The 24000-nt window shown below is 41.0% G+C and overlaps 1 protein-coding gene across 1 annotated transcript; it reads right to left on the minus strand.

Annotated features, from left to right (window-relative positions):
* Window positions 1-157: 157 nt before the first annotated feature.
* Window positions 158-22146, minus strand: LOC306774499 (protein tweety homolog 3-like). The gene is made up of 15 exons (XM_079264568.1): window positions 21811-22146; window positions 20601-20786; window positions 13683-13879; window positions 9817-9928; window positions 9496-9716; window positions 9091-9186; window positions 8899-8971; window positions 8700-8775; window positions 7812-7867; window positions 7577-7669; window positions 6899-6991; window positions 6670-6806; window positions 4260-4433; window positions 2594-2669; window positions 158-1042 (listed from the first exon to the last, which is right to left on the minus strand). The coding sequence occupies exons 2-15, from the start codon at window positions 20724-20726 to the stop codon at window positions 908-910; spliced, it is 1665 nt and encodes a 554-aa protein (XP_079120694.1). The 5' UTR covers window positions 20727-20786; window positions 21811-22146; the 3' UTR covers window positions 158-907.
* Window positions 22147-24000: the final 1854 nt, after the last annotated feature.

The raw sequence follows: 24000 nt of genomic DNA on the forward strand, positions 1-24000 counted from the left end.
TGAGTTCACATTTCAAGTCTGAGACAACAATGTTAAGTTAAAGAAAGGAATGTGGTGGCACAGTTCACTTCCTATCTAAACATGGCTTTTCTGATTCACTGGCTTGCTATTTTTATGCAGGAGTATTCGGTTAGTCTATCCGCAAGTTTGTGTTTGTTGTGTGAGTGTGTGTGTGTGTGTGTGTGTGTGTGTGTGTGTGTGTGTGTGTGTGTGTGTGTGTTTGTTTGTTTGAGAGATACAGCAAATAATTTCCATGATAAACACGCAGAACACCACATAACCAGTTAAGGATTCAACAGTCTACTTTTCATTAAATCAGAGTAAAGCACATGTTCACTATTTACAGCTCTGTACAGTGCATGTGTGCGTTTGTGTATGCACTTGTGTGTGTGTGTGTATGGTCTGAATGTTAAAGTGTCCTGAAGTTGAGAGATTGGCGTTACCCAGATGCCTCCATGGGAAGGCAGCATACAGATCCCGGCGGAGAGGGAGACGTTCGAGAAATAGATTCAGAAATGTGATGTGTCAAGGTGCTTCTGTTGCTGTGCATTGTGGGAACATGAGCAGATCCATCACAGCAGCGGTGGAACAAATAGCTGAGTGCGTGTGTCCATGAAGAAGAGGAGTGGAAATAATGTTGTTCTAGGGTGATTTTTTTAAGACAAATGGAGACGAGAAGTTGACTTGGAAAGTGCAGTCATTTGCTGTGGTGCCTAGCTAATGAGTTCCAACTTGCTGTGTTGTTTCTGATGAACTGGTGGTAAAATTCTGTGGAACTTGACAAACTGGGGACCTGTTGGTGCTTAAATGCACTCAGCGCTGGTTTGAGCCCTGGCGTGAGCGCTGTGTCGGGTCTTGCTATTGGCTGTGAGAACTGGATTGAGGCAGCACTGGGTTAAACTGGTCTTTAGTGAACTGAGGACTGTGGTCGGGCGGCAGCATGAGGTCGACTAGCTGGATCGAGTTGGTCATTGGGAACGGAGCGCCGATTTTGGTCTGGTCGGTTGGTGGCCAGGTACTTTGCCCTCATACTGGAGGTGTACTATGGGAGGAAGAGATAGACACAGGAAAAAGGAAGAAAAAAGACAAGGAAACCAGCAACAGGAAATGATTAAGCCTTATTACAAGATAGACAGATAGATAGACAGAAAGACAGAAAGATAGACAGATAGACAGATAGACAGATAGATAGATAGATAGATAGATAGATAGATAGATAGATAGATAGATAGATAGATAGATAGAATGGTGACGGGATGCAAACACAGACACACAGAGGTCAGCAGGAATACTGTGACCAGTCATTTGGACAGCCGGGGTTCAATAACGACACTCATTCATCAATTAACAGCTGATTAGGTTTGGATGATGTTACTGTGAATTAGCGGATGTGGTTCATTTATAGTTAGTGCTCTACTTCTGATGTAGGAGGTTAGCCTGGTGTGAGTTAGCGGTCTCGTGTGAGCACCTAGGTAGTCACAGTTGCAGGTCTTTGGTTTCCAAATCTATGCAGGAGACAAAAGAGCAGCTCTGCACAGAAAGAGGTCCAAAACAGCTGCCCTGTCTAAGAATAAAAAAATTTTTTAAAAATCATGGCCATATTACTGGTTGCTAAACAACAGTGGAGGTGGGAAATAAGTACTATTGTGCTTGTTCAATGGTGAAAAGTGAGGGAGCACAGAAACAGAGGACACATACACCTCAACCAGAAGATGCACACATAGACAAAGTGTGGGAACAGGAGGGAGGGGAGCCAGGAGCTTTAGAGGTGTGGGTTTGAGTTGCTCAGGGGCAAAATAGTCGATTATCACCAAGCTCAACCGTTCAATGTTCGGACAGACGGCATAGAGCGAATTATGCATCTTAAAAGGTGCAAAAAATATTCATGCTAGGTTTTTTTTTTTTTCAGTCCACAGCATTGTAATGCATGATGTGTACAGTTGATACAAGTTGATGGGAAACAGTCACAGCTACAAGCCCAGCAGCACCTTTGTGAAACTACAACAATCAGTTCTTTTTTTTTTCTTTTTAGAAAAGGGGTGTCTGTGATTCCACAGTCTCTCTTTTTTCTTCATCTTTTTTTTTCTGGTCAGCAGCAAAAAATGAAATGTTAGCTGGTCTACATTCTCCGCAAACAGCTCTGACAGCTACGGTGAAACCAACCAGACTCTTTACATCAGAAATAGAGGCCAACTTTGAGCCCGTAACACAGCAATAACTCCCTCTTTTTGATGCAAGTGCAAATCTCTCTGACAACAGGCTTCTTTTCCAACTTCCACTAATCCCAGGCTGCCAAAATGACGTTCATGAAGGAAATCCATGACCACGGTCTAGTTTGAGCACATAGGACACTTGCAGTGGTGCGGGGACTGGGGGGGGGGGGGGGGGGGGGGGGGGGGGGGGCCTGGCTACCTTCCAATATCCACAGATAGCAGGCCGTGAGAGATCAGAAGTCGGATGGTTGATGCATCACACCATGTTTCGTTGTTAAATAACGACACCATCCTCTGTGGGGTTTTAGATGTTCTCTAGCTGCACTGTGGGTATTGGAAGATAGCTGAGGGAGAGTGTGTTCTAGAAAAAGTGCACTTACAGAGGGTGGAGGGGACTCCCTGCCAATCAAGGGGGTGTTCTCACACCGAGGGTTCTGAAAGTTTGCGTTCTGGCTCCTGCATTATAGAATAAGAGGTTACTGCATGCGGTCACCCTGCCACTGTGCTCGTTAGCTTTTGTTGATTTGCTCTTCATGACTCTGATAAATGCCCTTTGATAAATGACCTACCGGTACACAACACAAGAATCATATTGGAGGGACCTAAGCTTGTCACAATATCACACGAAAAAATATTCACTGTAACAATGAGACAGTGACTCAGAATAATAATGTCTTTTCAGTGTGGGGTGTCACAGAAAACATGTTCTAAGTATGTAAGTGCATATGGTTATTTACAAGGAAAACGTTACAGTTTCTAAAGGACTGAAAGGGCCAATTAGACATTATTGTCTAATTGTCTGGGAACAACAAAAAAAACTTAAATGTGGTTCATCTTATGAACGCAAGAAAAAGCTGGGTAATATCTATGCTCTAACAGAAAATAGTTCATGTAACTGTTCTGTTTGTGTGTGCTACACTAATGCCTGTCAGTTTTATGCAAACAAATACAACTCAGAAGACATTTGTCCTTTTTTAGCAAATGAAGCTTTATAAGTAATGAAGTCCACAACAGTTTACAGGCAAATTAGTAATGTTGCCTGGTTTGGCTCCTTAACTAGAAATAAATCATTTAAAACACGTAGAAAGCTGTTTGTAAAGTTTGTAATTATAACACACTTAAAAGGATTTCTCCGAATTATGTTAATCAGGTTCTGAGCTGGTAGTTTTGTTGCTGGTAGCTCTACCATATCCTTTAGAGTCAAATCAACAACACACTAAGGGGAGAAAATATATGACACTGCAGAATCAGACTCAGCTTTGATAGAGAAGTAAAACAGGTGTAATACCTATAGCAAGAGACTGTCATAATCAGGCTAATTTTCATACTTCTCTGGAATAAACCAGAACTGACAGTTTCAAAACTATGAAAGGGAAATGTCCTTCGTTTGTATGATGTGCTTTTAATGTAGTCATGCAGATTGTTCAATTGTAAAGCCTTTTATGTCGACAGTCCAAAACATGAACAACGTGGTCCTTTAGCGTTCCAACATCTTTACAATAATACAGCACAGTTACTTTCTGCTTTCTGATTTAAGACATCACAGTCACTATATTGTGCTTGATTAACTTTAGGTCTAAATAGAAGTGTCAGAAGCCATATGTGCTAACATGCATGCTGTATTTTTTTATTGGTGTTGTTATTTTCAGAGCAAGCAATGCAATCCTGTGGCAACAACACGGAGCAAGCGAGGTGAAATTATTTCCTTATTCTGTGCGAGTGAGACTGCATTTGCATTTCTTAAAGCTTTTCTGCAAATACTGTGGGCATGAAGTAGCAGGCTGGCTGATGCAGGGAGCAGCTATTTCTCTATTCACACTAATAGGAAATCTAGTGACGGGTTCTAAATCACTTTGTGACCAATATTACTGACACGCGTGTCACGATGGACATGTGAGCCATACAGAAAAATCAAACTACTCTAATATACTGTGTAATAAGCAGTGAATGCTGCAGGTCTGGGTCACAAGGGGCAAGTATCAGCTACCTATCACAGGCAGTGTATTGATCCTGCTAGCCTCCAGCTAGCGGTGGGTGCTAACTCACATGTATTCAGTGACGGGGGCATTGCTGACAGTGTGGGCGGTGGCGGGCAGGCTAGCTTCGCTACCGTAGCTGGAGCCACAGCTGTAGAGACTGGGCATGTGAACGCGGTACAGGTTATCGTGCACACCGCCCCGTGAGGCACCCGACTCGTCCTCTCCGTCCTCCTCATCCGTCCTTCGTTTGGTCAGGTTAAGGGCAAGGGCAGGGCACGAGAGGACATGATGCAAAGGAGGGGAAAAGGTAGAAGGGAGGGAAATCCAAGAGAGACAACAAGAGTGTAAACAAGTGACTGAAGAGGAGATTAGGAGAGGGAGGTGTACTTATAATACCGAGAGAGCTCCCCAGAGACAAAAGACTGGGTAAGGCATTGTCTCCAGCCCCGAAGTAGCTGAACGAGAAGAAATGGAAAATGGGCAGCATACTTCTACAAAACAGATTCACTAGAAGTACAGAGGAGTCGAAACTGAACACATGAAGTTGTTTTTCTTTTAGGTGTGTATATTGTTTAATAATGTCATAGTGGTAGACTCTCTAATATCCTCAAAATAATTAGAATACTTAAAAACATGCAGTCATTTTCCTCATGCAGTCATCCTCTATTGGCATAGAGGATTCGCAATGTCTGGTACTTTCCAAATCCAAGTGTCATAAATAAATGTCAAGAATTTCTTCTCTTAAATAGAGCCCGTGCAACTCTGTGTGCTCTATGAGAGTCAAAGCAAAAACATCAGGCAAAAATAAAAATAAAAAGACAATATGACTGAATTGAGCAAACCATTTTCAGACATAAAATGGTCAGAAATGTAAAACAGCCGGCAACGTAACAAACTGAGGCATTAAATAAGATGTGTGCTGATTTGGAAGTTGGATCTCTGCAAACGGATAAGTTGATTAATTGCGTAGTGCATGCTCAAGGTTTGAAAGTTGATCCTGTTATAAAACCTGTTATGCTATCCACACACATAATACCACTTTCTAGAATAAATGTTTTAAATAGGTAAAGAGGGAGGAAGCTGTGTAGAAGATTTTAGCCTGGTTCTGTGTTTACAGAGACAATAAGCAAGTGGAGCCGCTGCTACTCTGACTGACCACCAGATGGCGGTGTTTCGCTTCGCAAACAAAAATGAAGTTAAAGTGTGCAGTCCATCAAACAGCTGAAGCTGCTGCAGCACATTCAGTTTAAGAGAAAATGACCTAGTAAGTAATATTCTTAAATTCAGGGAGATCACAAATTACTTCAAATCTGCTTCAAATCATATTCTTGAATGACTTTTGATCCAAACCCAATGGACAGTGGGAATTATGGCACAGCTGTGTTTTATAATTCACATTATTCATCAGAGTTAAAAGGATTACTGTATGCGTGATCTACACTTATTGCATTGGTTTTACCACTGAATGTTTTGGTTGCTGGGAAGGCTTTTTGCTTGGACTGATTATTTGACCAAAGGGTCGCTTAATTTCATCTATATCTACCAACATTCGCTGATGCCCCAAGCATTTCCAAATCAGGACAGGGAGAGAGAAGGAAAGGAAAGAACAGAAGGAGGAAGTGGGGCACAGAAAAAAAATGTGTGGTGACATACTGTCTAACACAACAGTGGTGCTCCGAGTCGACAGAGGAGAAAAGAAAATGAGAGATATGTACAAACACAAAGAAATCATCAGCTGGGCTGGCAGAGCGAAAGGCAGACAATAAAATAAACAAGAAACTGCATGGATGCAAAGACAGGCAGGGAGACGACAGATACAACAGTTTGGGAGGTGAATACACCCAAAGTAATGACATGCATGGGCAGCAGGTAGATTCTTTACAGGTCTTTCCACTGTTTTCTGGTCCTTGAGGTGGATTCAGTTAGACAAATACAGTAGCAAGTTCAAGCTAGCACTGTCAGTTAGTGAACAGGTTAGCTGTAGACATTCAGGTTAGGGATGTCAAGAAGGGTGTGGCAGGTATATGGCTGTTTTTCCATTGCATGGTTCAACTCGACTCTACTTAACTTTTAACTATAGAAAATGTACCCTTAGCCTTGATGGAATCTGCAGCTTATTATCTGTGGTTCATTGTGAAATTGCCACAGGGACAGGATAGACAACCCTGCTGCCACATGCAAACACAGCATTTGAATTACTTCCACTTTTTATTCCTGGGTCAGTCTTAAGCGGCTTAGCAAACAAAAAAAGCAGTCAATGTCTGAAGAAAAACAGTTGAAAACTGCTGCGTAAACGGCACAGAGATCGCCACATGACTGTTGTAAAAAACAAGTAAGTCGGCTGTGTGTTCGGAACGTAAAGCCGCCTGCAGAAACTGGAGTTGAGTAGAGTTGAGTTGAGCCATACTCTGCCATGATAAAAGGATGAAATGTAAAATGTGAATATGAGAAGTTATGTGTGTGTGTGTGTATGTTACCTCTTCCTAGGCCAGGTATGTGGCACACTGCACACAATAGAGGAAAACATCAAAGCAGTGACAAAGGAGAACAGAACCAGGTAGATGAGACCCTCCACTCCATCATAACACAGCCCAGTCAAAGCTTGGACGTAGTCCTGCAAGGAGAGGAGAGACAAACATCCGCTGCTATGAGAGGCTAAGACTTGAGGACTTTTTGTTTTTTCAAACAAGGCACAAAGTGACTCACCATATGTAGGCTGCGGCAGTCAACCAGAGCTGTCAGCTGGTGAAGACCAACCTCGGTGGAATTCAGCACAGACTGGATTTTTTCAAGACTCTCCTGCACACACAAAGCAAAGGCTTTGCAGGTTCTCACAAATATAAATAGACAACCTTCATGTGCATGCCTAAACACGCAAGACGTACAAATGTGTGCTGGTATTTTGCAAATGACATTTTAAATACACACAGCAGAACTTTTGCATTTTCCCCAACATGCGTCCCTTATCGACGGTTATATCGGCATCCATCTTGCGTCCCACCTGACCTGTTAGCTCTCTCCAGCCAGTCTTACGATGACTCGTTTTGTTCCTTTCCTTCTTTTAATCTTCTCGCGTTTCTTTGCTGAGTCAGCAACGGTGCGCGTTCAAAACAGCCAGTGAATTTTCTGGCGTGAAGCGAAACTCTGCTGCAACATTACGCAGGGTCCCGGATCAAAAAGTTCTATTGTGCAGTTTCTCAGCCTTTGGATGCTGCTGGACAGCGGCGGCAACAGAAATACACGATATGTCACTATGTCATCCAGAATGCAGAGTTTTAGGGCCAGAAAGTTACATAATGCGTTTTTAATGTTGCTCCAAATGTTTCAAATGCTTTCATCTGCAAAAAAAAAAAGGACCTAGAGATCAGTGTGCATAACACACACCTTGGTGTTGGCATAGTCACGTGTTGCTGATCTGAGAAGCTCTGCCACATCATCCTGCATCTCCACCAATGCCTTGTGACTTCCCGACAATCTCTATAAAAATATGCAAGAACACATGAGAAGCACGCAAAACGAAATAAACAAATGCACATTTTGTATATTAAACTGATTCCTTTAAATCTCAAATAAAGACGACAATGATGTTTGGTAAAATGACAAAGATCTGCAAAGTTACCTGCTGGAAGGGGTTAATTTGTCCAGAGCTGCACCTCAAGTAATACTGCAGGATATCTGGGAATGTACCAATACATACACATCAGTATATCCTTCCACTTGGAGTGTGAAGTTTCATTTATAAAAAGTAAACTCTGCATGTAGAAATATTTCTTGCTACTGAGGCATGCTTGCGGTTTTATTCAGGCATAATGAAGTGTGCATATGTGTCTTTTTATCTGTGTGGTCACGAAGGCTACATCTGTGCGGTACAGCGAGCAGATAGAGCGGAAACTGCTGACAGACAACAGGACTCATTAGTTGTGTGGTGAGGAGGATGGGAACCCGGCAGAAGAAGAGACGAGTCAACTGAGCAATGCAAAATGGTGAAGAGAGAACATATAAGATGAGGATAATGATTTTTTAAAAAAAGAAGAAGAAAAAAAGCTTCCAATTTGTTTTTTGGGGATGTTTCCGAGGTACAGAGGAAGAAAAGTGAGCTGGGAGTCCAGGGTTGCTGATGCATTGCAGTTAGCAGAGAGGAAGGCTTTTATATACCCGAGTGTCAATCAAACACAATCCTGCTGGATACACACTTGCGCGCACATAAACATGCACCCTTGTTTCCAAAAATAGCAACCACAATGTTGGGGTGAGATTCAGTTGTCAGTGCAGAAAATGGAGCCTAGTTTGGATGTTTTTGCTTATTTGTCAACCAAAAGTACTCACATATGAAAGAGCCTGATGTTAAATATCATTTTACAGATTTACAAACATTTAATAATTTATTAAATTTACATATAATCAAAAGTTTTTTATTTAAGTAGACTAAATGATCTGCTTTTTAATTAAGATCTGGTAACAAAGTCTAAAAATCTTGCTCCTCTGTTGCATTGTTTTGTCTGCATACCTTGGTTGATGACAGCATTTTCTTTGGTTACCCTGGTGATGTAGGTATCCGGGGAAACGCAGAAATCGCTGGCAGACTGTAAGAGGGTATGCATACATGACACATCAGGCTACAGTCAACACACTCACTCAAGCAGTGGGTAGAGATTACATCATTGCAGAGCCAGAGAGCTCAGTAATGTTGCCATGGTTACACTTACAGCAGAGACAGCCAGTTCCAGGCCTAGAGACCCCCAGCTGATTATTAGAGTCAGAACCCCAAGCAGACATACGCTGAAAGAAAAGAAAAAAAATCCTTTAAAGGTCAAGATTCATCTCTCTGACATGACATGCATGTAACAGTCTAATGAATGCAGATCAATGAGCTTTTGGAAAAAGATGATGTAAAATACCCAATCAGAGTGCTTCTAGAGTTACGTATCAGCCCAAAGAGCACCAGAAGACAAATAAGAACGTCAAACAGAAGCAGACCAAGGTACCCCAACCACCTGTAAATATGCAAATGACCACAAAGTTGTATAAAACAGGCTTTTTACCACCACATTTCACTTTTACCAGTAACCGTTAGATCACTCACTTGTTGCACATTATTACCATTTGCCATTACAGTCAGATGAGTGTGGCTGAGTTATTTAATATTGTATCCAAACCTAAATGCAGTATTCACCAAATCCTTATTGATATACAATGTTATTAAACAAAGGAAGGCTATATAACACTTATTGTGTGCAAGAATTCATGAGTAGTTTTTATGTTATCTGGCAAATATTCTTGTAATTCCAAACATTAATACAGACCTGTAAAAGTCAAAAGTCTCCGTTTTTCGGGCCAAGTCCTCCAGAGAGATGTCAGTGTTGGACCAAAAAGGAACATCAGCCACCAGTCTCACCAGCTCATCCAGTTGTCCCTGCAGCTTTTGGACAATGGACACATAGTCTGTTTGATCCTGGAAGGCCGTTTCTAACTGGTTCAAATTCTCCTCAACTGTCTGGTTTAAGGCTAATGCATTGTCAGACACCTGGAGACAAAAAAACAAACAAAAAGAAAGTAATCAGTCACAAATTATATTGTGTGTTCTGTTTTTCATATTTAGTTTAGTGCTGTAGTAGATTGCTGACCAGTTTTTCCACTCCGGATACAGTGCGGTTGGCATGACGAAGGGAGTATGCCAAACGATTGGCTCCATCGCTCGACTCTCCATTTCCATAGAAACCTACAGCGATGCCAGCGCTGGGAGGTAGGAAACAGGAAGAGCCTAATGTTAACTCTGTAAGTAATTCAGTTTTTAAATACACTGCAATCATGTTTGTATTTTGCCGCTTACATACTTGAGATAAACTAAACTAGCATTGGTAGTTAACTAGTTGGGTGTAGTTCCTTTGTTAACCAGCAACAGGCAGCACTGAGTTCTCAGATTTTTGCTATGGTGTCACCCTAAAGCCTGGGGCAAACACAGGACTACCAGAGATGATTCACACAGAGTCTACACAATAATTGGGTCACCAGACCGCAAATAATAAGAACCTTCTGCAGCTCTAAACTCACAATCACACACTGCTCATGCTACAATATTTGGGGTTTTTTGTCCCTGCATCCATTGTTCCAAAACCAAGTACTCCTTAACCTTCATATGCAACAACAAACGCCACAGTAGACATTTTTTTCCCTCAATCTGTGTCATCCAATCTAATCCATTACCCCCTACACACCCCACCACAGTGCGCTTTCATTTTCTCCTGCACCCTATAAAAGCCTGCGTGCCCCCCTGCCCTCCTTTTGTGTGCTCTGTCTGTGCATGTGTATAACTGTATGCTCCGTATTGACGTGGCTGTCTGCATTTGTATTGAGAGAGATTTGTAGCCACTGTTAAGACAATTCACTCTAGCCCATTAGATCTTGAATGGGCCTGTGTTTTAACTGGGTTTCCATTGTGTGGATTTGTGTGAGTGTGTGTGTAGAAGCTTTATGATGTACATGGGCCATAAAACAACAAATACAAAAGAGGCAGACAGTAAATATGATTTTAAAAAAAAGCCCTTGGACATGCGCTGTGTTGAAGCACACATCAGCTCTTTGATTTGTTCGTTTCTCCACCCATTCCTGCCTCCTAATATCACACTCCACCATCTCTGCAATCCCACTTTATATAGTAAATCATCCTTCTCTTCACTCATCTCTTTCCTGTCCCATTCTTTTCACTTCCCAGTATCCCATTCCTCATTTTTCCTCCATTAGTAAGTCCTAAAAGGGGATTTCACAACTTTATTAAGCAAAAGATTAGACACAAATTTTTGCTTCAGAGATGGAATGACTGAGAAAATGTCTGCCAGCTTAGTCCAAACAGAACAAATTTTCACACAAATACATGGCAGATATACATGTGTTTGGGGAACAGTAAGGCGTTCTGAACAATGCTTGCTCAGACAGACTGAGATGTTTTATTCTCTGCATCGGTGCACTTTTACATGAACTGAAATCATAAACTAAAAATTCTTTACAGTTCTTAAATGAGTGCACAAAAGGGAATCCAGCTGGAGCTCAGCAGACAAGACAGTAATTTCTGAACTCAGTCATGTGAGTTCACAGTGAATTCAAGTCTAAAACAAGCGGTTTCAACTGAATCCTAAATATGCGATTACTTCTAACATTTCTATTTTAACAAGGCGTCCACAAGCTGCTTTTTTCAAGCAAACAGAAGGCAATACATATTCACCATTGTCCATAATTATAGTTTTGATTCCAGTTTCTTAGTCACTGCAAGATAAACACAATTGTAGCATTTTCAGTCATAACCAGCCTTAGTTTTCTCATCCAGCAGCATCCCATCCTTCATATTATATTACTTATAAATCATACTGTGATTTATAAGAACTGTAGCTTAGTTTATACAGCACACAAGAAGAACATTGTGGTACACTCAGTTAAGATACTGCAGGGAGCATTGGTCAAGAAATGCCTAAATATCATATATAAAAAGCTCCTACCGCTGATTGTGACAGAGTATAACTATGTATCTTATTCCATTCATTTATTCTGGGTTGGAATTTTCTTTAATGATAGTACATAAGAATCCCTTTTCTCAGTACAACTACAGACTAATTTACAACATAGTCATGAGTATCTTCTGCCCAAAGACGCTGCACCTGCACAGTATTGTCCACTATCCACAGGCAAAAATAGATATGACATCGTGTTAGATTGTGACTAAGAGTTGAACAAACACATGGAAGCGCACACAATCACAGATAACGGCATGCAAGTATGCTCAGATCCATATCAAATATTTAATAGGAATATTATAGCCAATTATAAAATATTTAAAACCTACAAAAAAGCTTCTTCAGCCTGGAGTCACACTCACTCACACACGCAGAGAGCTTTCCCTGACTGTATAATTCATTTCTCGTCTCTGCATCAAATCTGCTTCTGTCTCCATGGCAACCTTTCTAGGCCAGGGAGAAGGCCATACAGAGAGAAATAATAAAGACAGAGATGGAGCTGTGGCAATGGAAGTCATACGAAGAGCATATAACCAACAAGAAGAAAAGAAAAAAGGAAGAGTTTGTGTGTTCATGAGCATGATTGTATCATTTTAGGTACCTTTGTGTGCCAAGAAGAGCACACAATCCTTCATCTGTGATGTAAATACACTTTGCTCTGCTACTGCGTCACTTGGGTGAAGGACCTCAGTGTTTATCAGAGATAAGCAAACCAGCTTGGTCCCATCAGGCAGAAAGAGACGTGGATGTGAACATTAAAACAGTCAAATTTCCACCCATAAAATATCTGCAGCTGAGTAATAATTGCGCAATTGTGTAAAATAGAATTTACTATACACTAATATAAGGTTTTTCATGATACATTGGGACTTACACGCTGAACAATCCAGGCATTCACACTTCTTCTGTCTTTAATTTTAAGAGCTTTCTTATAAAAATGGAATAAAAAGCAATTTAAATCTTTTTCTGAAGAAACAAAGTGTAATCCAGTCTCATCATACTAAAGGAAAACTGGATGACCATATTCCTTCAGTCTTTGAGTCAGCATTTTTTCAGGGATTATTAAAGTATTTCTGATTCTTATTTATATTTCCAAGAACAAATATATTATTCAATCAGAGAAACCAATGTTTTTGCATTTTCCATGTTCCTGATAGCTTTGTCCATGGGCAACTTTAAAATAAGCATTAAAATAACACACAATAAGCATTAAAACATAAGCAGTACATTTGTCACTGTGGTATCAGGGTGGCCGGACACTGTATTGCATAGGGATGGGCAGCTGGCTGTGATGTTGTCTCATCTGACAAAGTTAACATCAATAAAAAGTAAGTTTGTCTGTGGCAACAGTTTGGTTCCTCCTGGATAACTATTTGTGCCGTCTTCTTTCTGTCTGTCTTCCATGTGTTTATGAATGAGAGGCCCTACCTGTAATTATGCAGTTAAAACAAATTCAAGATTACTAACATATAATAAAGAGAGGTCTAAATGATAAATATTTCTAAAGTCAGCTGTCAGTAATTACAGCCAATACCTAAATATGCATGAACCTCACTGAAACACAGCCAACTAAGACAGTAGTGCAAAGAAAAAAACTTAACTGTACTGCGTCAGATAGAAATAAAAGCACACACTTGAAGCTCTAAATTGAGGTTCAGAAGCACTTGTTGACACTGATCGCAGATTTAAATAGATCTGCAGGGGAAAGTGAGGAGATTCAACCTACAGGGCAATTCCTTAATCAGGGAGTAGGATGAACTGAATAAAGCCTTACTAATTCAGGCTTCCCAAAAAAAAAAAAAAAAAAACACATTTTCTAACCCTTGCTATGGATTCAGAGATAGAGTCTATGATTGATGGTCCAAGGTTGGCCCTGCTTCTTTCCTCATAGCAGCTGGGACAGGTTACCCCCTTTCAACCCTGCATTGGAATCAGTGGGTATCAAAAATTGATGGATGGACAAACTTTCTCGTATAGCCTCTCACCTGCAGACGAGCGTAGCAATGATGACGCACCAAGCGGTGCAGCAGCAGTCAGCACTAGGCTGCTGGGAGTGTGTATGGGAGTGCGAGGACTCATCACTCTTGCGTCTTCTGCAGCAAAGCCAGAAGGAGTAGAAGAGGAGGAAGAGGAGGTCCAAGCCCAAACACACCAAAGCCACAGAACCAATGAGCAAAACAGACTAGAGAGAAGAGAAATGGGGAAAAGAATCATTAAAACAATCATGACTTCATAATACACTTTACATTTTTCCCATTATAGAGTAAAATATTTTATTTTTTGGCTTAATTAAGTCAGTAAACAAAAGGATTGCGTTTAAAATTTATCATGCAGGAAGTGGACAATTTAGGATGTAGGATAATGACACAGGAAGCAACTTAGCTGATATAAGCAGAAACCAGATAACCAGACAGCCCATATGATTTAGATGCACACAGAAAGTGACCCTCTCCTCAGCAGTTTGATGCCAAAAAAATAGTGGCTCTCCAGTGGATGTTTGATGTTAGTGATGCATTGTGCTGTATTTGTTCAACATCAAGCACACACACCTCCATAGAAGGAGCGGAAGTGCTGCTGGTGGGGAGCTGTGTACACCAGAGACCTACCACAAAGATCATTCAACCACCAAAAGCTTTGAAGTGTAAACTAAGGGAGGGGTGGCAGGGGCAGACAGAAGGAAGAATGATAGGGAGTAAACTTGGAACAAAAGAAAGACAGACAGACTGGAAATGCATACGAGGAAGATGATGTGAAACATGATGACTGAACTGAACACAGAAAAAGGAGAAGCAGTTAAAGACAGAAACTGAGGGATCTTGCAGCAATCGGGGAAAGAAACTGATGAAATATCGTCACGCACACACAGACACAGAGAAAATGACAAGTTGATTTTCTTTCCCATCTGAGGCTGCCTGACAAAATCATTGTGGTGCAGAAACATGCAGAGACACACACATGTTCCTGGAAATCTTCATTTTCCACCTGCAAGACTACTTAAAATGCAGAAAGGAATCCTGCAGAAAACCCTAATCCTTAGTAGCAGCAACGGTTCAGCCCTGGGAAACCATGGACACATGGACACAAAGATCGTCTCACTACAACTTCCAAGTTCCTTCCAGACCCCATGGCTTCCCAGGACCTCTAAAAACATTGCCTTTTGTTTCCCATTCAAACATTGATTTGCATATATTTGTTTGATGATTAGAATATCCTGGCAACAATCAACATAAATTCTCAGACAACTAAACCACAGAAGAGACAATCCATCCAGATGTTTTTAGGATATTGTATTCTAGCATACCAACATGACCATCAACATGACTTGCATGACTAAATCATCACCACTGAGACTACTAAAAAGAATATTGCCTGAACATTGTACATGACCATTCACAATAACTGGTCACACTAAAACCAAGAGAGGTGCCATCTTTACCTTGTTTTTGTAGGCACAAGTCTTTTCACATTGTGATAAGTCAGTATTTCCCAGTGAAATCCGATCTGTGACAGATGTGTAACTAGGACAGCAAAAGGCATTTTACCAACATCTGTAGGGGTGTGGCCAATCTTGGCAGGTTAAGAGGTCAGTAAACACTACAGTAGATGTTATAAAGGATGTGATCTGCAGAAACATACAGTAAGATGACTCTAAACCACAAAACCTCAGAGTGAGCTGAAAGTATGAGTGTAAATCTATTGTTTGAGGTCTGCCTGGTGTGGTTATGTCATTCTCCTGAGTGCTAAAGGGATGTATGCCCTAACAAGTTTGTATTTGTGTCAGTTCAGTGGTTACCTTGGCTATATCGTTATATTCTCCAGAGAAGCAGCCGCTAAGGTATAGGACTGGATCGACTGGAAAGGATCCAGATGGGTGAAAAGGGGAACATAAGCTCTACAGATTCCTGGTCTCCTCTAATATCCCCTCTTATTATCTATAGGATTAGTCTTCGAGAATTTGGGTTTTGGTAAACCCAAACTGTGCACCACTAATGCCCCTACTGGACATAAATGAACTTTTCTAAACAAAAAACTGCAAAGGACATGCGTGCACTAAGAGGACATCATTAAAACTGTATAAATTCTCAGTCACTGAGCTTGATTAAATGATGTGGAAATATGGACATTTATTTTTGTCAGCTGCTTTCAAAAAGGTGCCTGAAAACAGCATGTGGCGATTACCACGTCAACCGTGTTAAAAAAAAATAGATAACAAGACACCATCCTAAAACATCATACCAAACAGACTACAGTGTGTGAGACAGAAAGGTTGTGTGTCAAAGATAGTAGTCAGCAATACCACACAGGAGTGTACTCTCACAATTTCTCTTCACAATGTACGCCTTAGACTTCTAATACACCTCTGAGTTCTGTCCTCTGCAGAAACACTCTGACAACGCTGCTGTTGTAGGGTGGACCAATAATGGACAAGAAGCTGAGTTCAGACTGGTCAGTCGGTTTGTGAGCTGGCGTGTAAACAATCACTTAAATCTACTCTGGTTCTGGAGGGCTGCCATGTTAGAGCTTTCCCTGCTGCAAAACACCTGAGACCAGACGTTGCCCACCCCTGGTCTACATCCTCAGAGTTCAGCTGGACAACAGACTGGACAACAGACTAGACTGGAAATGCAACACAGAAACTGTTTAATAGAAAGAACAGAGTAGACTCTGAGATCAATCATTCAACATCTGCACTAAAATGTTGCACGTCTTGCTATCATATATCTATAAGTCTGTTGTAGAAAGTGCAATCAGCTTTGCAGCATCTGTTGGAGCGGCAGCATCAGAGTCAGAGACTGCAAGGCTGGACAAACTGATCAAGAAAGCTGGTTCGGTGCTGGGGGATAACTCTGGAGCCGATTGTCCAGGGAAGAATTCTGCACAAGTGACTGAAGACCATTTGTGATTCCTCACACAGTGAAGAAACAACAAAGTGTGTTCAGTGTGAGGCTTTGTCAAGTCCAAAGCAAGACAGAAAGGTACAGAGATTCCTGCCAGCAGCCATCACCCTCTGAAACAAGGCACTTTCTTCTTGTGATTATTTGAAAAAAATTTTCAAAAAAACCTACTACAAAATTAATTTTCCTCTACGGATTAATAAAGTATTTTTCATTTCAATTCAAGATTACAATGATCTCAGTGAACAAAAGAAAACAACTACATGATTTGACCGCTAGCTGTGAAAGCCGTAATGGGACCTCAAACTGTGTTGGAGTGGAATGAGTGGCACTTTGCAGATTTACAAACAAGTGATAATAAGTGGAAAGTTGTCAACATGAAAGTACTCTGTTCTTGCAATGCACAATAGAGACATAGGTCATGGCAACATCGACACAGCGAGAAGCAGGATCACATCATGCCATGAGTTTTGTCTTCTGTCTGGGCTTTATTTCAATCTGCCTGCAGCTACCTCAGGTCTTTCTAGTGAGTTTGGTCGTTTCTAGATTAACTATCAGGCCTAGAAACCATTAGAGCAGATTAAGAGTGGCTCAATTAGCTACTAATAGGCATGGGGGAGCTCGGCTATACATGAGTGTGTCTGTGTGCATTCGTATCCACCCAACTGAAGATCAGCTTGCAGGCTGGAGGAGGGGCAGAAGCATTAAACACCCAGCCACACTGATCTACTTTCAATCTGCCCATTTAAGTGTGTGTGTATGTGTGTACCCCATGAATGTGTGGCGGTGAGTCTGAACTGACAGGATCAATCACTTCTACTTCTGTGAGTTGTCCTTGCTCTCCCTGCCTATGTGTTACTTTCTGTTGTCTGGCCTTGTTTACTACTGGGCTGTAACTTGCTTTCCTGAGGCAGTCGCTGACCTCAGGTTCACCGAGCTAATATTTACCTTCTCTCTGCTGGGTGCAACCATTGCACCACATCTAGGATTTAAACAAAGACCTTTGAAGATTGGATCAGTAGGTTGTTTTTTTTTCTTTTTCACCAGAACTAAAGAAAGAAAGTCGTCTTTGTCTGTCCTCTGCAAACTGTGATGAGAACATTTCTTCCACGATGCAAACTGTAGTATATTATCCAAAATGACAATTACTGACTTGCTCTCCGCAGCTGGGGATACGTGTTATTATGGGTCACATGATTTTTCTAATGTTCTGCAGCTGTTTTAACTGCGGATGGAAGCTGACTCTGCATTTCTACCGGAATACAAACAGATGAATGCACAGCGTACACGGACATGCGTACGGCACGCATATTCCAATGGCTGCAGAGCTTTACATGATAAGAACTCTTATTTCAGCTCTCCAGGAAAAAAAAAAAAAAAAGAGGGAAACACTTTTCCCCACAAAGCCTTGGAGTCAGCATCCCCGATAAAGTCAGAGTCATCACACGGATGCTGTTCTCTTAGACAAATATTAAACAGTTTTCTTTTCAAGAGTGTGCGAGAGAAGAAGTTTTGCCTTACGAGAGAACAATGAATGAATGTGTTGAGTGGAGAGTTGGAGCAGCTTCGGAGCTCAAGAACTGAATGCAAATGAACCTGAGCCAAATCACATCAGAAAGAAAAACACTACACAGAAGAATCTCTCTCTATTGTGAGAGAGTGTGTGTGTGTAATGTTGCGGTGACGGACACAGTGCACTGAAGGACACTGTGTAGGGCCTTGTTTGTATGTGTGTGTGTTTATGCGTTTCTCAGCTGGATGAGTGGATGCATGAAAGCCTTTGAGACAGATATACTGAGCCTGTCTAAAGATGGGCCTCAGTGAAAGAGTAAAAGAAAGAAAGAGAGCATTCTTTCGCAACAGACTACAGCCCTCCCTTTCCCACCCCCTTCCCTCCCAACTCCCTCTTTCCACACTCCCTCCTTCCCTCCCCCGGTCCGATTCAACCTCCGTCTTCTTGTGCTTCTCACCCTCTATCACTCGTCTAGCCAGAATTAATGATTTCACCCTGAATAGAACTCCTATATTCATTCACACACACACACAACCCGAGGGAGTTTTGTGACCTCACCTCGACAAACAACACCTAAATATGCACTGACACAGAAAGCGAGCATACTGTATGTGACATATATACACACACAGCATCGTATGCACAACAACTGTACACACACATAATGTACAAGCGTATGATCAAAGGGCAAAATGATCACTGGCATAGAAACGGACTCATTTGCTGAAATATGTCAGTATGTAATTAGTCTAAAAAGGGGGTCCTTAAAATTCCAGTGGGCACACACACAGTGACACACACATACACAAAGGTCCTTAGTTTAAACACTGAATAGCTCGCAGGAAGTGGCTATTTGGCAATTTAGAAGCACCTCCCATGGCTCACTGAACCCTCTTTCTCTCTTCTCGCCTCCAATCAGTCTTTTTATCTTTCTCACTCCTCCTCCTCTCTCCCTTCTTCTCCCTCTACTTCTCGTCTTCCTCTGCTATTCGTGACTGTGGGTGCCTTCCCACGCTCAGTTCTTGAACTTGCATCCCCCCAATGCAAGGGTGTAAGCGAACTACGTTAAGGGGTGACTGCAGCATATGAGATGGGGGACTCTAAATGATGCGTTTCGGCTTGGTGAAAGCTGCAAACGCTGAGCTTTCTGCTGCAGAGACCTGGAGGTCACTTTGTTTGAAGATCCAAATGAAATGCAGTAAAAGTGGGCCACATGCTCACATGGAGTTGGAGTTGCTCTCAGATGCAACACTGTCAACTCATTAAGTGATTCATCAAAGAGCAACTGAAAATAGTTTCATGCTTTTAACTAATTCTGGCAACGCTTATCTTTAATTAATAATTTATCTTAAGCCAATCAAAGTCTGGAAATTTGTGACATAACTAAAAAGAGAGAGAATAAACCAGAATGAGAGATAGTTTGATATTTTGCTGCAATTAACCACCTAGAAAGTTAATTGATTATTAGATTGTGTAATTATGGAAGTGTACTGGCAACGCTCATTATGTGCTTACACACCACTACAAATAGCAGATTTCATATACTGTGAGTTGCAAGGAAATTATCCGAAAGTGCCATTCACTTTAAAAGATTTAAAAACATAATAGACTAGGTCAATATGTATGTTTTTTCTGATTTGTCATTCAACAATTAAATCAAACAGGAACCTTGTGGTTTGAATATTAAGTCAATGTGGATGTACCGGAAACTGCAACTCCATTGGCTCCAAAAAAGTGTCATCTGCTTTGAGTCACACCTCACAGCTGCTGTCAATGTGGACCGGTAAAGTTAAGAAATGCAGCTACCTGCTACTTGATGCACAAAAATTCATCAGTTTTTTTTTTGTTTTTTTAATTTGAGTTTTCCAATCAGTAGTCCACAACTCAGTGGGCTATCATACCACATGTTCTCATATTCTCAACTCGCATGTGCTTCTGCCCATCTGTTGTCAATCAACAGGAGAACTGTTCTGCAACCGTACATCGCCCATTATCCTTCTGATGCAGTAAGGGACGCACTAACAGCAGGCTGTGTAGTTTCATAGAGTTGTTATCAACATGGTTTGTTTCAGGTCGTCAAAGGGGAAGAGGAGGGCAGTAAAAGTCTGTATGTTCAACTCTGGTTTAGATCCTTCACATTAATATGACAACAATTTGGTATCTTAACTTTCCAATCAAGAAGCAGCTAACCTGAGCACTGCATTTTTCAACTAACACTTTGCATGTATTATTTCTCCAGGCAGTGGTTAACTGGGAACACTTCCAGGTTAACTGTCTTGACTCAAAGACATTTATGTGCTTCTGCACTGATTAGTGCACTGAAGGAACCCACGACTTTGTGGATGTAGGACAGCCTGAGTAACAACTTGGCCAATCTGCTGTGAAATTACAGTGTGTGCAGGTGACAGGGTGGTAGGGTGAGGCAATGTTGCATGGTGAAGAAGAGGATGATGAATACTGAGTGGGAGGTAATTATTCCCCCATACTTTTCTTACCTTCTGGTACTCTGAGTCCTCTGGTCTGAAGTCACTGCTCACTACTTGAAATTCCAGGTTGAAATGAGGCAACCGGTGGAGGAGATTAACCCACCAAGGGGGAGAATAGTTTACAACGGCCGCCATCCTGATGCAGCTGCCTGCTGGCCGATGCTTCACTCTCTAACCTGATTCTTCACGGGAATACTGTAAAGAAATTCACAACCAGCTGTCATGGCTTTGACAATGCCAGAAAACATCCATTCACCACAAAAGTCAGATGAAGAAGTGGAGTATGTGCTTGCTTTTAATAGCCTACTACCAAAACCTGATACTATAATAGTAATTACAACGGATTACCATTACAACAAGGCTAATATGATAACTTGTTGGAGATCAGAAACAAAGGAGGGACAGAAATGCCAATCAACATTGTAACATACAAAATACTCTCACATATCTTCAGATCATTTGGCTTTTCATCAATTTTCATTATCATAAATTCTGTAAAACATCAAACCGTGACTTTGACTTCTGACACACTTGTACACACTGACTGAAGACAGTCACTTAACATCAGCAAAACCTTTCACTTAAACATGAAGCAGATAAATGATTGTTGTTCATTTAAAGGGTTTGTCTGGCTTCCCTCAGAGTGATGTATGGTGGGTTATTTGGTATCATTATCATCTGTGCCAGAGCCACGATAAATGCATGTAGTCGGCTGATAAAATCAATCAATGAGCCACCAAATGCAATTAAAGAGACACTTTATTTTGTATTTTTTTCCCCCAAATAAAACAGCAATTTTACAGTCGTGCACGTTTGATAGGAAACCCGCATCGCCCAATTTATGCCAGGTATGAGCCAAAAAAAAAAAAACACGGGCTTCGTGAGATGAATGTGGTCAGGAAGGGAGAAACTGATTATAAATGAAGCCCCACGCACCCACGACTGTATATCGCACACAATTTACTGTCCCAACACATGTAGGTCAGCTCAGACGATTTCGCCCTCGCATACTCAGGATACAAGCTTATTCTTTGTCACAGTGAATAAAATGTTAGCAAACCCGGATTAGCTAGCTTTATCCTGCTTTGTCCGTTCAAACTACCGCAGTCCCGCCGTCAAGGCAGCAAGGACGAGAAAAGACGTTCAGTCTCTTCAGGTCTGTGTGTCTGTCAGACATCAAAGCCCCGAAATGGGAAATGGGAGCCGTGTTTTTACCTACCTTGAGCAGCCACAGCGAATGCAGACCTCGTTCGGTGTGGTCGTGGGAGTCCACAGCGCCGTGTATTTCACCTATTGTCTTCCCTGCTCCGGTGGTGGATTTGAACACGAACACCGATCGCTGCTGCATCAACGCGGCTGAACCGAGCTAGCTGCAACGAGCGAGTCGACCGCAGTCGCAACCACATTGAAAACCACGGAAAACGGTCACCAACCTGGTCCGCTCACATTTCACCAAGACGCCTCGCCGCTCGGACTGCCTTCCCCAATGGCAGATTAGGGGTTAAACTCTTTGACCCGCAACCCAGCGTCTATTTATTGTTACAGTTAGGCGACTCCGTCGTTATCCTCCTTGTCTTGCTGATGATTTGCAGTCGCTCCCACGGTGCCCTGCCCGTCGGTTCAGTGCGTTTAGCTGTGTGGCTTTTCAATTGGATGATATAGTTGGAGGCAAACACGGTATTTTAAAAGCCAGGGAGGAGGATGGGGCTTTGCGGCATCTCTCCTGCTCTGCTTTGTGTGTATGTGCGCGCGATAGTGCAGTGCAAATAGTGCGCAAAAAGGCCTCCCCCTGATGTTATAATTATGGTGGTACAAGTTGTGTGGGGTCTAAAAATCTGGATGATTTAAACAGGGGCGGGTCTGTGTTTTTTTTTTTTTGTTTGTTTGTTTGGTTTTTTTTAGGGGGTTGGTATCGGTCAGGACTACATTAAAATAAAAATAAAAAAGTATATTTTAGGAAATAATTAACTGAAATATTGTAAAAGAAAATTATATTTTTTTTAAATCATGAATTATTTTATCTACGATGCTCCTGCACTTTGTTTTTAACCATTTTTAACCAATCATGCATGCTGTAATGTTTGGGGTTCAATTTTTGAGAAAAAAAAAAACAAAACTTTTTTTTAATGTTCACCACAAAAATCAGCCCCCAATGAGGCCCAAGATGCATAAATGCTATTAGATAAAAATACAATTTCGTTCTAAAATTTGAGAAAAACAATTTATCTAAATATGTTCAATATGCATTAACAACCAAAGTGATGGCCAGATTTAGAGGGGAAAAATGCCTAAATAGACAAATATGTCCTCAATTACGCAAAATTTAGTTTTGTTTAGTGCTCAAAGTAAAGTTCCAGATGTAGCGGGTACCATTACCCTGTCACAAAGTCACTCCATAGATTTTGTAACATGATTTTTATGTGCATAAAGAAGACAAAGCAAGTCAGTATGGGCAGATGTTACAGCTGTGAGCAGCTCATAGCAGAGCTATGCCATATGCTGAGCCATAAATGCCCCTTCGGTAAAAAAATATTGACATTTTTAAAAAATATGCGATGATGTCAATTGATGCATCATTATATACGCAGAATTTTACTGATAGCGGGACATGACTGAGACCAATTTAACTATTTCCAGGAAGCATTTGTGTTCATACAACAAATAAGCCCCTCCAAGAGCATTATAAACATGTGATGCCATGAGATGAAGTAGAAATACAATTAAAAAAATACAATGTACAAACCACAACTATAGATTAAGGTAAGGTAAAAGTGCTGCATAAGGAAAATCATTAGATAAATGTTTTACTTGAAAAAAAAAACAAAAAAAACAGCATTTTATTGAGTATTATAAAAAAAAAAAAAAAAACATAAGTTACACACACGTTGAGAAAAACTATACTCATTCATTGTTTTGTTAACCCTTCTATAAATTATTTGCCTATTTTAAAATACATTTATTATTGACATTGAGCATATTCCCTATGTATCCTACATTGTACTGACTGTTCAGTATTGCAGTAGAGTGATCTATAATTTATTCACAGTTTGGCTCAATAGTGCATCAGTCGAGTTTTGGCTCCCATTCACACCTCAGAAATCAGCCATAATTTATTATGCATATGAGAGATTGTTAAGATGACATGTATAGGTTTCAAATCACGTATATTGAAATGTGACCAGAGAAACTATAAGCAAGGCTGCCTCCTATGGCCTCTCTGGTTAGCAGAATTTACTACATTTAAGTGTAATATGAATCCATATGCAGTAGGCACTTCAGCACAGGAAACAACCAAGAGAAAAGTTTACCCAAATTAAAGAGACATATCTGGCGTAAAAGATTAAATTAACTCAAGCTGTTTCTTTTATGTATGCATTACTGCTCTTACCTCCATTTATAAAAGAACAAC

This window comes from Telmatherina bonti, assembly GCF_933228915.1.
Source record: "Telmatherina bonti genome assembly, chromosome: 3".
Taxonomy (NCBI): domain Eukaryota; kingdom Metazoa; phylum Chordata; class Actinopteri; order Atheriniformes; family Telmatherinidae; genus Telmatherina; species Telmatherina bonti.